The sequence below is a fragment of the Ochotona princeps genome, chromosome 5 (genome assembly GCF_030435755.1).
Source record: "Ochotona princeps isolate mOchPri1 chromosome 5, mOchPri1.hap1, whole genome shotgun sequence".
Taxonomy (NCBI): domain Eukaryota; kingdom Metazoa; phylum Chordata; class Mammalia; order Lagomorpha; family Ochotonidae; genus Ochotona; species Ochotona princeps.
In genome coordinates, this window is record NC_080836.1 from 17,080,911 (window position 1) to 17,099,730 (window position 18,820).

The 18,820-nt window shown below is 37.6% G+C and overlaps 1 protein-coding gene across 1 annotated transcript in view; it reads right to left on the bottom strand.

Moving 5' to 3' along the window:
- ACTR3 (actin related protein 3) overlaps positions 1–18,820 on the bottom strand; it is a 56,676-nt gene that overhangs the window by 26,771 nt on the left and 11,085 nt on the right. Inside the window, exons 2-4 of the mRNA XM_004589353.4 lie at positions 14,678–14,733; positions 6,453–6,577; positions 2,741–2,851 (exon numbers count right to left, since the gene is read on the bottom strand). Coding sequence (XP_004589410.1) covers positions 2,741–2,851; positions 6,453–6,577; positions 14,678–14,733 — 292 coding nt within the window. The remainder of the gene's footprint in view (positions 1–2,740; positions 2,852–6,452; positions 6,578–14,677; positions 14,734–18,820) is intronic.

The window sequence follows — 18,820 nt, forward strand, 5'->3', positions numbered from 1 at the left end:
GTTTAAATAAACCCTGACACTGAGTAAGACTTCTGATCCTTACGAATCTGAAGTGACAATCCAATCCTTTGTAGTATCTCAAATCTGTTCATGTGAAATATGTGGGGAACTGGTGTGGCAGGCTTAGTGGCTAAATCTTTGCCTTGCATCCGCTGGGATCCCATACAGGTGCCAGTTCATATCCTGGCTTCTCCACTTCTCATTAAGCTCCCTGCATGAAGGCTTGGGAAATCAACAGAGGTTGGTCCAAAGCCTTGGGACCCTACACCCATGTGGGAGACCAGGAAGAAGCTCCTGGCTTTGAATCAGCTCAGCTCTGGTCGTTGCGACCACTTGGGGAGTGAAGATGGAAGATCTTCCTCTCTGTCTCTCCTCTTCCTATATATCTGCCTTTCCAATAAAAAAAAAAAAAAAAAAAAAAAAAATCTTAAAAAAGGAGACAAAAGTATTATGTGGAAAGCCAGAGAAAATGAAAATGACTTTTGATCTTGAATGCAATGATACTTTAAAAAGAGCAAAATTCACCAGAGTATAGGTGATAAAATCCGAATTCATTACAAATCAAGCCTTTATTACTGATTATTTCAAAAGCTATTACAAACTTAAGTACAATCTTTGGTAGTCCTACTCCTGTTATGCTTCAACTTACTTAGAAGAGTTCTGGAACTACAGTTGAGCAAAATAAATAACTGAGGCAGTTAAATTACAAACGCAAAAACTGCTAAAGTTTACATGGAAAAAAAAATCAGGTAATCATAAGTAAAATATACAAATAGCTAACAAGCTCATGAAAAGGTATTTAACATCCTTAAATATGAGGAAAAGGCCAATTAAGTAACAATTAAAACCACCAAAAGGGCTAAAATGAAAAAAGAGTGACACTCCAAATGTTGGATAGAAAGTAGTATCAATCAGATCATGTATTGTTGTTGGGTAAGAGGTACAATCCTTCAGAAAAAGTTCTGCCAAGTTTCCAACAAAAGAGCACTACCTTATTCTTAGATCTGCACATATATTTATAACAGAAATGAATATATATATATTCACAAAAATGCCTGTATGAGAATGTTCAGAACAACTGAAGTAGAACAGTGGAAAACATACAGCCCTGGTAATCCTCAACAGAAAAATGGATCCAGGGCCCAGTGCAGTGGCCTGGCGGCTAAAGTCCTCGCCTTGAATGTGCCAGGATCCCATATGGGCACTGGTTCTAATCCCGGCAGCTCCGTTTCCCATCCAGCTCCCTGACTGTGGCCTGGGAAAGCAGTCAAGGACGGCCCAAAGCCTTGGGACCCAACACCAGCATGGGAGACCTGGAGGAAGTTTCTGGCTCCTGACTGGATTGACGCAGCACCAGCCGTAGAAGTCACTTGGGGAGTGTATCAACGGACGGAAGATCTTCTCTGTCTCTCCTTCTCTCTGTATATCTGACTTTGCAATTAAAAAAAAAAAAATCTTAAACAAAAAAAAAGGGTAGGAAAAATGGATCCAGCGAGACACATGCGCTTAAGTACAGTTGATGGCTGTGAAAGGTAGTGTCAACAGCCACATCCCTGCTACAGCAGTAGAGCTGAGGAATTACCAGAGACACAATAAGTTTTCATTTTTTCTAGAAAGCAATTACCTGCACGGTCCAAAGTATCTGCTATCTGGTGCTCTGGAAGAGTTTGTCAACCCTCAGTCAAAATATAGAAATTGGTTCTCATTTGTGATTTTATGGTAAGTGAATGCAAGTTCATATAAAAACCAAAAAAGTTAAACACATGATGAACACTGGCTGATGACATGTATGCTGAAGTGTTTACGGATGGAGTGACTATCATCTATTACTTACTTTGTAGTGACACGGAAAATAAAATGGGATAAGATGGATTAAACACAGATGTTATAAAACAACCATAGTAAAATATTAATTGTTGATTCAATGTTTGGTTATGTGATCATTCACTGTAAAGTTCCTTTACCTTTATAGTACAGCCATAAATAACACACAGAATTAAAGTCTTAACTCAAATAAATGAAATACAGAATACTGGTTTATGTAAAAGTTGCAATATTACTATAATGTAGGAGAGTGGAAAGACATTTTGCGTTGAGAGAGAAAACACACAAGGGAAAAAAAAAGGTAATCGTCATTTTTCCCACCAGAAAATTAGTAGACAGTGCATAATATTTTTTAACAAACAAAATTAGAAGAAATGTGGTATTTAAATTTATCAGATATCACAATAACGTCTTAGAAATGGAAAAGCCTTTTCCTCTGGGGAATGTAAACCCAGGGCTGGGAGATGTAAGAAAAGGAAGTGCTGTTTTTTTTTTCAGTATTTATAAAGGTGGCTGATTTTCCAACAAATAAAAATGTACAGCTTTAATAAAAAGCTTAAAATTCTAACACTAACATTTTGTCATTAAAAATTACCAATGAAACAATAATCAAAATAGCTACTTTTAGAAAAAGGGAAGCAGCACAGTTTCCAACTTTTTTCAAAACACTACTTTCTTTATCAAAAAGATTACATTTTTATTAACAAAAACTCCTCTTTGGTGCTTATACTTTGCTGCTTCAACATACCACTATGCTACTAGTCTCAAAGACAATACAGCTTTACTAAAAAGTCTTAGTTACAGGACAATTTTAAAACAACACAGTATTCTCCAGCAACTATAGGTATGATGAAAATGTTCATTAGGTTTCTAACATGCCAAAAATTTCCCTGGCAAAGCTGTAATTTATACTTACCAACAAAAAATAATGGTCTTCAGGTTCTGCCCTTAAGTATTTAAAGATCACTTGTTCCATAAACCTTTCCATCAGGTCCCAATCTTCAACTATACCATGACGAATGGGCCACTATTAAAATTTAAAAAAAAAAAATCATTAATACAAAAAGTAAAACTAAAAAAAAAAAAACAAGGAATGTGACAGATCTATAACGGATGTTGGACAAGGATACACTTTCTTAGCTGTGACAATGATAATGTACTTACGTCTTTACAGAAATACGAAACCAAAGCAAATTTTCAAAAGGATTAATAAGATGTCAAAATGTTAAAAACCATTTAATACAAATTTAGCTTTTTCAGACTTTGTAAAATTTTGTAACAATGGAACAATTTAATTAAGTCCATGAAAATTATATCACAATTTTAATTTTTAATTTATGAGCTCATTAAAGTATTTGTGCTGCACCAAATATTTCTAAGAAAAGTTGCATAATTTTTACAGTGCCATGTTCCAAAAACTGTGTGCTAAGGATATATATTTGTAGAAATATACTTCCAAAACTGTGCCAAGGTTCCCTAATGTGCTTAAGAAAATTAGTAAGGATGTCAAAAGGTATTTAAAAATTTCCAGGGATACTTAAAATCAGTTGGCTACATGACTTACTGTATTAAGGTAGTTCAGTTTCAACATTAGAACACACTGTATTCCTTTCAATGACAGCATTTTTCTGAAAGGCAGTTTTGTGTACTACTGCTGCATATAGCACATAAAACAAAATCCAGGTAGAATTGTAAAGGTAGCAATGTTGAAGCTGATTCAGTCTTTCAACATCTGTGCAGTATAACAGGTAAAACCTTATTACTAATAATTATTCATTAATGAATTAAAAATATTTTCATTTCAATACATGTTTCATTGTTTTAAAACAGCTATTAACTTGCTTGGATTTACCTATTTAAGAAACAAAACCATTAAGTATGAATGTTTTTCAAGGAATACAATGTGGGCCCGGCGGCGTGGCCTAACAGCTAGAGTCCTCGCCTTGAACGCGCCAGAATCCCATATGGGCGCCGGTTCTAATCCCGGCAGCTCCACTTCCCATCCAGCTCCCTGCTTGTGGCCTGGGAAAGCAGTCGAGGACAGCCCAATGCTTTGGGACCCTGCACCCGCGTGGGAGACCCAGAGGAGGTTCCTGGTTCCTGGCTTCGGATTAGCGCAGCACCGGCCATTGTGGCTCACTTGGGGAGTGAACCATCATCGGATGGAAGATCTTCCTCTCTGTCTCTCCTCCTCTCTGTATATCTGACTTTGTAATAAAATAAATAAATCTTAAAAAAAAAAAGGAATACAAGGTATGTGTAGGGGCCAGTGCTATGACACAGCAAGTGAAACTACCACCTGCAACACGAACATTGCAGTTTGAGTTCCTGCAGCTCCACTTCCAATCCAGCTCCCTGTTAACACGCCTTGGTTCCTGCATCCATGTGGGAGACTATGAAGACGCTCCTGCCTCTGGCTTCAGTCTGACCAGTCCCCTAGCTGCTGTAGCCATTTGGGGAGTGAACCAGAGATGAAAGATCTCTCCCTTTCTGATTCTCTTCTCCCTTTCTCTAACATAGCTTCTCAAATAAACAGATCTTATAAAAAAAAGTATAAGCATATTCTGATGCTAAAAAAAATCCATGATTTATAGTTTTTTTTCTACATATATAACCAACATAAACATTTTAATTGCATTTTCCATGAACTTCTTAGTAGGTAGATGACAAGCAACTTGAAGAGAGCTAAATTGTAGACAAAGGAGTAGCTGATATTACCTGGAGAAAAATCTTCAATACAAGAACCCAGGATACTACCCAACAGTGCTAACATAAGTAGTGAACAAAGTAGTAGGAAGAACAAAGTAGCAGCAATGGGAGGAGGGAGAGAGCAAAGAATACAAATTAGGAAGAAAACCAACAGAGTAATAACAGGAAGATAAAACAATAATGATGAAAACTGTCATCGAGAACTAGATTTGACAGAAAGCATTTGAATCATCTCAGATCCAGTGAAAGGCTTGGTTTTAAAAGGAATAAGGCAATAAAATAAGTTTGTTGAAAACAGAAGGTAAAAGTAAAGAGTGTATAGCTCAGGTTTATAGCATTTGGAGCACTTGAAAATTATTTGAGATCAGAACTCTGAGCTCTTAACTCACTGACTTTATCACCTTGGATAACTTCTCCTTTCCATTTTAACCACTTTTATCATTAATGTCATCTCTATAACCCTGAACAGCAGACATGCTTCTCTATAATCACAACCTCTATCTGGTTAGCATACTCTACTACTTCATTATTCCTTTTTTGATCACAATCAAGATGATCACTTTACTAATTCCTAATTATTTCCCTACCATCACCACACAGTTTAGGTTTTATGCCCCATCACATCTCGCTACTTGTATTTCCTTTACCACCACTTCTAACCCAGAATGCAACTTAGCAGAACCCCTACCCTAAACTTGCCTAAATACAAAGCGCTAATTGAATAGAAGAAACAGATGTAACTGAGTTAATAACACTAAAATTTAAGTTCTTCCAGAGATGGTATCTAGAGGTGGTCAGAATCCAGCATCATACACCATTGTAGACTTTCATTCTGAAACTTCCTTTACAAGTGACCCCTTTGAAACCAAAGACAGCAAACGTGGGGTCCAGCCTCCTTGATGTCTCAGTTGCACTCCACATGGTCTATCATTCCTCCTTGTGCTAAAAATATTTTCCTTCACCCAACTTTGATGGTATGGTAGGTCAAGTGTCTTTCTACAGCAACAACATCCCATACAGACACAGATTCAAGTCCTAGCGCTCCACTTACGATGCAGCTCCCTGTTAATCACCTGGGAAAGTAGCAAATGGCCAAGTCCTTGGGCCTCCAGACCCATGTGGGAGACTGGAAGAAGCTCCTGGCTTTGGATCAGCTCCGCTCTGGCTACTGCAACCACTTGGGGTATAAACCAGTGGAAGGGAAGTTCTTTCTCCCTGCCTCTCTCCTTCACTCTGTAAATCCGATTTTCCAACAGAAATAAACAATTTTTTAAAAGCACCAATAAATGAAGGAAGGGAAGAAAATTTTTCAAAAGAATTGCAAATTAGACAAAAATCAATGTCCAAAAATAAGATAAACGTGTTTACTCTTAGATAAGTTGCTGTAATGTGTCAGTGGCAGTAAACCTAAGGAATGCTTTTGGGTCACTAGATCTGCTCTTTTCTCTTTAACTCTAATGGTTATAGTCACAAAGAAATTCTTCAAACTGTAAAATGAAAAATTGTATACTTTACTGTAATAACTTACACTTCAATGGAGAGGGATAAGAGTAAGGAAGGACAGTGGGAAAGAGAAAGAACAATATTTTCAGATACAGTAAGCTTTAAAATGGAAATAAGTGGCATAGGTTTGACTAACAATGGGCAGAAATGTCTACATGTGGCAATATGGAGGTAAGGGGGCCAATCTCTGAGGGCCTCAGAGAATGGATGTGCAGCAGTAAATAAAAAAACAGTACATAAAAAGAGGCAGGGTAAAAGTAACAAGGGAAAGGGACAAAGGATGAAGAAGTTGCTATTGTGAAGAGCTCAGGTATAAAAGCAAAATTGCAAAGCAAAATTTCAGAAAGTACAATCACTTAACAATTAGGTTTTTTTTAAAAGAAAAGTGATTTACTCACACAATCACAAAAACATACCTTTGTTGCATATGTAGGTTTTTCTATTGCTTCATCACCAATGAAGAAGTCTAGGTCATCAACACCTTTCATCACCCTCCTTTGAGCTTGGTCACCCACTTTTGCTGACTCCTTAATAGCAATACCTTTAAGGTAAGTTAATTGGAGATGTCAAAAACTTCATTTCATTCATACATAGCAAACTTTGAATCTATACTTGTACGTTATAAAGCATAATATGACTTAGGTAAACTTAAATCGCCAAATCAGGGGCTGGCTTTGTGGCGTAGATGGTAACACTATTGCCTACAATGCAAGAATCCCTTTTGGTTCCCTCAGGTTCCAGCTATTCCACTTCCAATCCAGCTCCCTTATAGTGGCCTTAATAAAGCAATGGAAGACGATGAGCCAGCGCTTGGGTGCCTTCCACCACATGGAACACACTGACAGAATTTCTGGATCCTAGCTTCAGCCCCACCCACCTGTGGTAACAGCAGATGGAAGATCAGTCTCTGGCAGAGGGAAGATCTTTCTCTCTCACACTCACATACCTTGCGCCTTATCTATTCCTCTTTAACTCTGCCTTTCCAATACATACATGCATACAAACACATTTTAGAAATAACTGAAAAGCTGCTAGAACAGTAGTTTTTTTTTTTGCATTTGAAAACTCTAAGATTAAAAATTTCTAAGTGAATTTTGTCACAGCCTTATAATGGGATTCATAAGTACTTGAACCATCAGATGCTACTTCCCAGGCACATTAGTAGAAGGCTGGATCAGAAGGGAAACAGCTGGGACTCAAACAGGCACTCTAATATGGGAGACAGGAATCCCAAGTGGTAACTTAATGTACTATATCACAACACCCTTCTAAGATCTATTTTTTAAAAAACGTTATTATTTTTATTGGGAAGGTAGGTAGACTCAGTGAAGGAGAGACAGAAAAATTTGTCCACTCGTTTACTCCCCAAGCGGCTGAGTAGCAGAATCTGAGCCGACCTGAAGCTAGAAGCCAGGAGCTTCTTCCAGGTCTCCCATGTAGGTGCAGGGGCCCAAGGCTTTGGGTCATCCTCTGCTGCTTTCCCAAGCCACAAGCAGAGAGCTGGATGAGAAGTGGAGCAGTTGTAACCAAATCCGGCACCCATGTGGGATCCTGGCACTTGCAAGGTGAGGATTTAGCCACTGAGTCATGTGCCGGGCCCATATCTATTTTTTATATATGAATAAAACTATAATTTCCACCAATTCCACATATACTTAATGGACAACCAGAAAGGAAAAACTAAAAACACTAACAAAAGATGAGAAAATATGCATAGTGAATTTTTTTTTCAGGTTTCCACCCTATTCACTATTATGGCCTAGTAATTTAAATGTAGTAAATATCTATTTAAAGCGTTACATCAGAAAAGATACCTTTATTCATAGATAAAATCCACCCTCATCTCCCTTAAATTTTCCAACAATCCAACATATAGCTACAGGGCTAAAAATTATGTATTTGTAATTGTAATAAATTTCTGAATCTTTCAACTTACAGCTGACTGGTCTTCATTTAAAATACTAAATACACCTAACTTGATCTGGCATTCAACTAATTTCACACACAAAAAAATAGTTAATATCCTTTAGAAGGAAACAATGTTAGTAACTTTCTCTTACAATTTATTTACAACATAAAGACCCATCTCAAGCAAAAGATACCTAGAATCATTACCACACAACAGAATTTAGAAGTTTACTAAACGACTACACTGTTGTGATAATTTAGGAGAAAAAAAATGGTGGGCAGGGAAAAGAGGAAGGGAGGAAGAAGAGATGGAGGGATGGGCTCCTATACTTATAAAAGTGCATCATGGAAAAATAATCTAGACACTGTAAGGAAGATTTCTGCCCTAGAAACAATGCTAACATTCATTTTCTACTTCGAAACCACAGTGTCGCTAAGTTTCTGTTGCTGTAAGAACAGAAACTGCAGCCTTAGGAAACTAATGAGAATACACCATAGTTTAACATTACATTAAAAACAGCTAATACCAAGTACTAGTCATTAGAAGAATCCACATCATGTCACCAAGTTCTTAAAACAGACCAAAAATTAAATGCAAAAAAACAGAAAACAAACCAGTTCTTCAATATAAATATGTATGAATAGGGAGCTATGATGATGAACTGAGAAGTTTCTGAGAATACCTACCCACACAGACAGCAACACAAAAGCTCAACACATAGCAAGCTGCCTTCACAAGAGCTATGGAAGCCAGGTGAGAAACCACAGTTCTTCATCTTCTTACAATTGTAAAAGTCAGTGCATACACCACCCCTCCCCCACTTCCTCACAAATGGAGACAAAGAGAGAAGATGCAAAGGAACTACAATAAAAGCAGAAAAAAAGTTAAAAAATGGGAACAAGACATTGTCTGCCACTTATTAAATCAAATGTCAATGGAATAAGTTCTCTAATTAAGAGACTGCATGAATTTAAAAATGGGACCCAAGGCAGCCATTGTGGCACAAACAGCTAAACCTGTTCTTGTGACATGAGCAGCATCCCTAATCAGAGTGCTAGTTCAAGTCCTATCTGCTCTGCCCCGACTCAGCTTCTAGTATTAGTCCGGGAAAACAGCAGATGACAGCTCAAGAACTTGGGCCTGTGGGAGACAAAGAAGGAGCTTTGGAATGGCTTTTCCCTGATCCAGTTCTGGCTGTTGCAGTCAACTGGGGAGTGAACCAGCAGATGAAGATCTGCCTCTCCTTCTGTCTCTAACACTTTTTCAAATAAATAAATTAAAAAAAAATGGACAAAAGAAAGTGGAATATAACTGTATACTGTTAACAAAAAATTCACTTGTAAGGACATACTCATTTTGAAGGACAGAGATAAAAAGTGAAAGGATGAAACAGGATATTCCATGCAACTGGAACTCGAAAGGAAGCAAAAAATAGCAATACTCTGGGCCCGGCGGCGTGGCCTAGCGGCTAAAGTCCTCGCCCCGGGATCCCATATGGGCGCCGGTTCTAATCCCGGCAGCTCCACTTCCCATCCAGCTCCCTGCTTGTGGCCTGGGAAAGCAGTCGAGGACGGCCCAATGCATTGGGACACTGCACCCGCATGGGAGACCTGGAAGAGGTTCCTGGTTACCAGCTTCGGATTGGCGCAGCACTGGCCATTGCGGCTCACTTGGGGAGTGAATCATCAGACAGAAGATCTTCCTCTCTGTCTCTCCTCCTCTCTGTATATCTGACTTTGTAATACTAAAATAAATCTTTAAAAAACAGCAATACTTTTATCAGACAAAATATTCTGAATCAAAAGCAATTTATAAAAAGAGATCAGGAAGGCTATTCTATAATGATAAAAGGTTCAATCTAGCAAGAGGAAATAACATTAAAAAAAAAAAAAGATTGTCTTCTTGAAAGAGTTACAAAGAGGGAAAAGAGAGAGAGGTTCCATCTGCTGGTTCATTCCCCAAATGGCTGCGACAGCCAGAGCGGGGCCTTTCTGAAGGTGGGAGCCAATTTCTTATTCTAGGTCTCCCACTTGAGTACAGGGGCCCAAGTTCTGGGTCATCATCCACTGCTTTTCCAAGGCATTCCAAGCAGAGAGCTGGATTGGAGTTGGAGCAGCAGGGACACAAACTGGCGCCCAGATGGAATGGTGCATCACAGGCGAAGATTAACTAACTACTGCGACCACCCTGAGGGAATGACATTTGTAAATATATATGCACCATGATGTAACCAACTACATAAAGCAGTAATAGTAGTTTTAAAAGAGGACAGTGGTGTGGCAAAGTGAGGAAAGCCAATAACTGCAATGTCAGTTCATGTCACAGAAGCCCCATTTTAACCCAGTTCCCTGCTAGTGGCCCGGGAAAGCAGCAAATCCTGACCCAGGTTTTGAGTCTTTGCCAATAATGTGGAGACTTCCAAGAAACTCCTGGCTCTTGCCTTCAGCCTAGCCATTGCACTTACCAGTGGCATCTGTCTGTCTCTCTTCCTAACTCCACATTTCCACTAATTCTGACTGTCAAAATAACTAAATTATTTTTTTAAGTTCCGACCCAAAACACATTCCAGCAAAAGGAATTTTAAGACTCCAGTTTCTGAAATAGACAATCTTCTAGATAGAAAAATCAACAAATAAACGGCAGAGATAAACTGCACACCACATCAAAGGGATCTTTCCATCCAACAATTACAGACTACACATTCTTCAACAGCACATGGAACGGATGTCAAGACAGATTATATCACAAGTTTTTAAATAGTCTAAACAAATTTAAAGGAACAGAAATCATAATGAGTATTTTTTTGAACTCAACACAATAAAACTAGAAATTACTGAGGAAAACATTATAAATCACACAAATTTGTGGAAGCTAAACAACCTACTCCTGAGCAACTAGTAGCTCAGAAAGAAATCAACGAGGATATTTCAAAGTTTCCTGAAACATACGACAATGAAAACACAACACCGCAACCTATGGATACAGCAAAAGCAGCACTGAGAGGCAACTTCAATCAGCGCCTATATCATAAAACAGAAACGTCTCCAACAAGTTACCACTGCACCTCAAGGAACTAAAGAACAAACCAAATCCAGAATTGGTAAAAGTAAAGAAAAAACAAAACTCAAGAGCACAAATGGCAGACTTAAAAATACATATCCACACATAAAACAATGGAACAAAGAACTGAAAAGAAAAAAAAATGGTAAGGTTCAAATACACAGAATTAGAGATAAAAATGAAGATGTAATCACTAACACCATGGAAATGTGGGACTGTTAAAAAAAAAGATTACTACGAACAATCATATGGCACTAATCTAGGAGAAATGATCAAATTCTTAAACACACATACCATCCCAAGGACACAAAATACCTAAAATGGTCCACACTGAGTGCAGGATACAATCAATAATGACTTAAAACAAACAAAAAATCTACCAGCAAGTGAAGAAAGGCTTGGGAGCAGAGGCTTCACTGCTCAATTTTACTAAATGTCTAACAATGAATTAATACCAACTCTTCTTAAATTACCTCAAAAAGCAAAAGAGGTAGATTTTAATAAACTCCTTATAGGACAACAGTACTTTGACACCAAAAGCAAACAAAAATGCAACAGGAAAAGAATTCTACAGGCCAGTATTCCTAATAAACAAATTTTTCTTTAAAAAAAAAAATTAGCAAACTCAACAGCACATTCAAAGTGATTCACCAGGGGCAAGTATAATTTCATCAAAGGGATGCAAGGATGGCTCAACAAATACAAGTCAATACATGTGATACACTGCATCAACAGAATGAAGGACAAAAAAAAACCAGTTATCTCAATAAACAGAGAAAACACATTCAGTAAAATTTAGCATATTTTTTTAAACAACAAAAACTCTGGGGCCCAGCACGCTGGCTAAAACCTCACTTGCAAATGCCAGGATCCCATATGAGCACTGAATCATGTCCCAGCTGTTGCACTGCCATCCTGCTCCCTACTTGTGACCTGGGAAAGCAGGGACCTTTGTCCCGTGTGGGACCCTGTACCCATGTGGGAGACCCGGAAGAAGCTCCTGGTTCCTAGCTTCAGATTGGTTCAGCTCCAGTCATTGTGACCATTTGGGGAGTGAACCAATGGATGAAGAGCTTTCTCTCTGTCTCTCCTTCTCTCTGCAAATCTGATCTACCTTTCCAATAAAAATAAACACATCTTTAAAAAATAAAACAAATACTGACAGAATTAGGTACAGCAACAATATCTCACACACACACACACACTATTAAATTCTATAGAATGGGGGAAACTGAAGCTTTTCTCTCTACAATCTAGAACAAGACATTTTCACCACTCTTAATCAGTAAGGTACTAAAGGCAAGAGAAATAAAGGCATCCAAACTGGGAAGAAACACATGAAATTGTGACTGTTTGCAGATGACATGATTTCGTAAGGTAAAAATTCCAAAAACTCTACAAAAAATTAATAGAACTAATAAATTCTGCAAGCTTGCAGGACAGAAAATTAAAATTAGTGTAACTATAAGCCAACAGAATCATCTGAGAAAAAATGAAGTACTCTCATTTCCAACAGCTAAAAAAAAAATACACTATAAATTTAAAGCAGTGAAAGATCTCAACAATAATAATTACAAATCACTGGTAAAACAAAGCGGATACAAACAAAGAAATCACATGTTCAAAAATTGGAAGAATAACTATCACTAACATGTTCATATTGGAGCACAAAAGGATTAAGTCACAGCTTGGGATGCCCAGATGCCGTTATCAGAATGCCAATAGAGTCCCCACTGCATTGTTTCCAATCAAGCTCTCTGCTAATGCATATTAGCAGACAGCAGGAGAGAGCTCAGTGCCTATGTCTCAAGCCACCCTCAAGGTGATTTCCTGGCTCTTGATGTCCAGCTCAGTACTGACCACTGCAAGCACAGGGAGTGAAGCAGATGCTACTTCCTCCACCCCACTGGGTGTCTCTCTCTTTCTCTTTCAGTCAGCAAACCTTTCAAGTAGATGAAAATAAATATATACTTTTTAAAAAAGTATTGCAAAAAAGAATTTATACACTCAAGGTAATCCTGATCAAAATGCCAATTACATTTATCAAAGAACTAGAAAAGACATTACTAACATTTATACGGAATCCAAAAAAAAAAAAAAAAACGTGAACAGCCAAAGCAATCTTTGGCAAAAAGAACAAAGGAGCATAACATTCCTGACTTTAAGCAACATGGTGAGGTCAAAACTGTTGTATACTGAGTAAAGCCTCTGCCCCTGGCACTGGTATTCTATATTGGTGCCAGTTCGAATTACAGCTGCTCTACTTCTAATACAGCTCCCTGCTAATGTGCCCGGAAAAGCAGAACAGTGCTCAGGCCCATGCACCCATGTGAGAGACCTGGAAGAAGCTCCTCATTCCCCAGCTTCAGAGTGATTCAGGTTCAGCAATTACAGCCATTCAGGAATGAAGCAGTAGACAGAAGACTGCTCTGTGTCTGATTCTTTCTAACTCTGCATTTCAAGTAAAACAAAACAGCATGGTATTGCCATAAAAACAGATCAACAGACCAAAAGAACACAATACATACGCTGAAAGTAAGCCCTCATTCATGGCCAACTGATCTTTGACACACTTGCTAAAAACATGCAAGGGGGAAATGGTAGTCTCTTTGATAGATGGTGTAGATAAAAAATGGATACCAATATTTACATGAACAAAATTAGGCCCATGTTATCATTTACAAAAAAAATAGCTCAAGATGGATTAAAGACCTAAATGTGAGACCTGACACTTTGAAACTGTTAGAAGAAACACTTTAGAACACTGAATGTGCAAGGATTTTCTGGCCAAGACACCAAAAGCACAGGCAATAAAAGTATAAATAGACAAATGGGATTTCATCAAATCCAAGAACTTTTGCACAGCAAAACAATTCAATCTACAGTGAAAATAACTCACAGAATGGGGAAAAAAATTGTTGTAAGTTAAACATCTAATAATGGGTTATTCTCCAGAAGTTGAATATATAAAGAACTCTGGGGTCATAATTGTAGTAAAGCAGATTAAGCTGCCACCTGCAACATGAGCATCCCATGTGAGTGCTGATTCAAGTGCAGGCTGTTCCCCTGATGCAGATCCCTGCTAATGTGCTTGGGAAAGCAGTGGATGATGCCTCCAGTTTGGGACCTGCCAATCCACAGGAAGATTGAGATAGAGTTCCAAGGCTCCTGTTTTTGGCTTAGTCCAGCCTCAGCCTAAGTGTCTATCAAATAATGAATGGATATAGAAAACATACGTATGTGGATAGAATATTACATAACCATAAAAGTCATCGAATCCTAGGGCAGGCATTGTAGCACAGTGGATGGAGCTGTCACAAGGGATGCCTGAATTTCAGAGTGTCAATTGAAGTCCCAGCCTTTCTACTTGCAACCCAGTTTCCTGGACTGAATTTTAATGCTACTATGAGGGTAGCAAATAATGGCTCAAGTACTAGGATTCCTGACAGCCACCTGAGATGCCCACATAGAAATCCTAGAGGGCACTAAAGCAACGAGCAGGGAGCCCCCAGAATTCTCTCTCCCCAGTAAATGCTTGGCAGGAGTGCCAACAAATGTTTTTAAAGAATTAAATCTTACAGAACATCAGAATTGATTACTACTTTTAATTACTACGAAAAAGATCATTCATTTCTGAGAGATGTTTAAATTGTGACTTAAAGAAATACTTACAGGAAGGGATGATGAACTGTGGTTCCGTGTTTCCAGCATATCCTAGCTTAGTATATCTGCAAACCAAAAAAAGAAAATTACAAGGACTTTACTAACAGCTCAACAATTACAAATTTAATTATTAGATTTCTATTTTATGAATCAAGATCCCACTAAAGGCAAATAATAAAGAAATGTTTCATAGTATAGGTTCGTGTAATATGATTCATAGTATAGGTTCATGTTTCTTGCAAAATAGTTTCAAAATTATACATGATCACAATTTTGGGAAATTCTGCTCCAAAATGTGCTACTGGCTGGCATTATTAGAAATTACATACATATAAATCAAATGGAAAATAAGCCAGTATGTTCAATTCACATTAGAGGTTATTTACTTGTATACATTTTTTTAAAAAAACTCGAAAATGTATTGCTAAATGAAAAATTCAAGGTATAGAATAATTTGTCAAGTAAGCTATATCTGTATAAAAGTAGGGGTAGTACTAGACACATATAAAAAATTTAATTGCACAGATACAAATGATTTCTGCAATACATAGCTGAAATACTGAAAAACCAGTAAATCTGGCTACCTTCAGGGAAAAGAAATGGTTAGGTAATAGAAACAACAAGGAGTCATTCTGTTATACACATTCCCGTAACACCTTAATATATGACCATGTAAATTTTAAAAAATTTTTATTGCTATTCTTATCAAAATGATGAAAACAATAACTATGGAGAAGGCCGTTGGCACAGGAATTAAGCTGCTGCTTGGGTCTCTCCCAACCCATGTCAGCGTGTCTGGGATCCAGTTCCAACTCTCTTCTCCATTCCAGCTTCCTATTAATATGCACTTTGGGAGGCAGCAAGTGATAGTTCAACTAGCTGGTACCTCACACCTACTTTGAAGACTGACTCCTTGGCTTTTAACTGGCATTGTCTGGCCCAGCTCTGGTTGGTGCAGTCAGCTGAGCAACGGTACATATGTGCATGGCGGGGGCATGTGTATCTGTGTCTCTCTGGCCACCTCTTTCACATAAAATCATTTAAGTTTTCTAATCAGAAGCCTGATTACAAACTATAAAGGTTGAGCTGTACAAGAAATGTGCTGGAGGCAACTTTAGAAGACAGCTGGAGACCTTCTGGCTATATAGAAAAAAACTTTTAATTGTGAGCAGGCTTTAAAGACAAGTAATTTATTTTCTATATTGAGACCCACTGATAAATAATAGGTAGGTAAACTGCTGTGGCATTACTGGACTCAAATAGCATCTGCAGAGTATTTTCTAATGTAAAAGGAAAAAAAAATACCTCTTTGGAAGATATTTAAGTTCTAAAACTAAGTTAAAGAATTATGCATGTCAAATGGATTAGATAATCACACATAAGAAAAAAAACAACCTTTTTGAAATGTTTTATTATTCTAACTAAATCCCTTCAAATATTCTGTAATGTCTATGTGAAAAAAAATTTAAAACCTTTCTTGTAGTTTTACATCAGAAGAAAAATAAAAGCCGATCCTAGCAAATTAATGTGCAAACTGAAGTACTTAGGATAAACTTAATGTACCCTAAAACACTTCCGATAAACTAATACAGAGATACACAGATCCTAGAATGGGTGTCCTGGTAAGAAAAAATTCACTCTTAAAAATAAATAATTCATCCAATAAAAATAAAAGTAAGTCTTTCAAAGAATGTTTCATCAACTGATAATTAGTAGTAAATCAAGCAGTTATCAAACTGAAAGAAACCATGGTGAAATGAAAACTAGGCAACCCATTCCTTTCTTTTCTCTTGTGGTGAACACTAATTCCTGTTTCTATTCTGAGGGACTCACCAATGATTAAGTCTTAGTCTAGGGCAAAACCAGACAGCTCTGTTCAAGGTGAAACCAACACTAACCTTTCATAGCTTTATGTGCTATCCTAACATATGGTCTATGTCCTGCCCCTATGAGCTTAAGTCAGAACTTACACATTTTGAATGATAAATAGCTTAGAATTGAGGCTTACAGCACAACTGAGGGGGTGACCTGCTACTCTGCCTCCTTTATTCACGGTTCCTTTTCTAAATTTAGGTGTTGAGCTTTCTAATTATGATCTATATCACAGCCTTTCAATAATTCCCTTTGTGTGTGTGTGTGTGTGTTTGCTTTATTAGCTGCAATAATTTTGTTGGTGTAGTCTATATGGCCTCAAGTCATGTCCCTCATTTCCACTTTTCAGAATCTTCTTACAAATTTTGAAGTTTATTCTTTTAAAGAACAGAAGTTTTATTTCTTGTTTTAACTTTCCTAACAGCAAGACAAAGTGGCACAAACTAGGGAAGTTATTCATACATTTTACAATGGCAATCAACAAATACCTTTACTCCATGGTAGCAACAATATTAAGAAGAACTTATGGGTGAAAAGACAGAGGACACAACAAGTCAGTCAACTATCTCAGCCATATGTTGGCAGTGAAAAACTGGGCAAACAGAGACCCTTAAGATGGACTATGTCAATCAGTGGATTCTTCAGCAACCTCATTATGCTTAGAATGGCAAGATTGGCAGCAATTCATAACTGCTGAACCATCAAAACCACTTGAGCAAGACCCTTGGAGCATACCCCACATCAGGGACCTGGGATGGGTGGGAGACTGGGTGGGGCTTCTCCCTTTATCCCAGATACATGGAAAAAAAAAAAAAACAACGTGGAAATAATAGTCTTACCCACTTTCCTGTAGCCCTTGAACCTTTTTGCCCTAATTAACTATGTAAAGATTATCAAATATAAAGAAAAAAAAAATTCATGGGTAAGAAGATATCATCCTTCAACAAGAACTTTCAAAACCAAAGAGCCATGAAGACCAAAAACAATAAAATTCTCAATCCGAATAAAAAAATTAATCCTCCAAATAACCCCCAAAAGTTCCTTTCCTTTCCTCTATCAATTTTATGTATTGAATATAAACAAAAAAACAAACAAAAACAAAACAAAACAAAACAAAATATAAGGTTTTCAATAGGGACCATAGAAGTTTTTACTGCAGTTCTGAGTGCGGAGGCTGGCACTGTGGGCATGGCCCGTAAAGCTGTCTGCACCTCAGATGGGTGCCAGTTCAAGTCCTGGCCACTTGCACTTTTGATCCAGCTCGCTGCTAATGGCAGAGCAAAGGAGTGGGAGTCAGCCCAAGTGGAAGTTTGTGGCATCAACTTGGCCCAGGGTTCATCACTGCTCCCATCTGTGCAGTGAAGCAGCAAATGAAGGATTTATGTCTTTTCCTCTTTCTGTATCCCTTTCCAAAAAAAAAAAAAAAAAAATTTTTTTTAAATGGAGGGATTTTTTTGAGAAAGTGAATCCAAATGAATTATATGGAGGTAAGAATCTCTTCTCTGTAATATTAAAATATATCTACTTCTTTGTGAGTAAAATACGTACTTGCTTTAATGGATAGAGCAATTATTTTCAGATTCAAGTGCCATATTTAAGTCACCTAAATTTAATGAAAAAACTTTGCTTTTTCAAGGGCATCTTTTTTTACTTTTTTGACTTTTCATTTGTGACTTACATTTATCAATGAGAGGAATGACTTTTTCATGTGTAAGTAGATTAATTTTCAAATTGCAGCGTCAAATATATATATGCCTTCATTTTCGAGTAGTATGTAACTACATAGTATACAATTAATGCAGCCTCAGCAATGAACAATATCAATATACTGATCCACTAAGACCTCCCTGCATTTTTCACATTTGTACTAAAAAGCAGTAATTGTAAAAATTGTTTTCAGTATGGATGTTTGAGATGAACACTCAAAAACTGCTCTTGTTGACTACAATACATCCCAAGCAGGAACAAGAGTAACTAGCTCTGAAATGAGACTGCAGGGGGTGGGGTGGGGCTCAAATTCTAGAACTACTATTTTAATTTCATCACCTTTAAAATAGGAATTATAGATAGTATCTATTTATTTGGATTTCTAAAAAAGTAGTAACTTCAGAAACAAAATTTATAAATGCATAAAGAGGTGTCTGCACTGTGGCTAAGCCCCGACCAGAGGCACCAGCATCCCATATGGATCTAGGCTGCTCCACTTCTGATCTGGCTCCCTGATAATGTGTTTGGGAAAGCAGCGGAGGATGGCCCAAGTCCTTGGGCCCCTGCATGCCC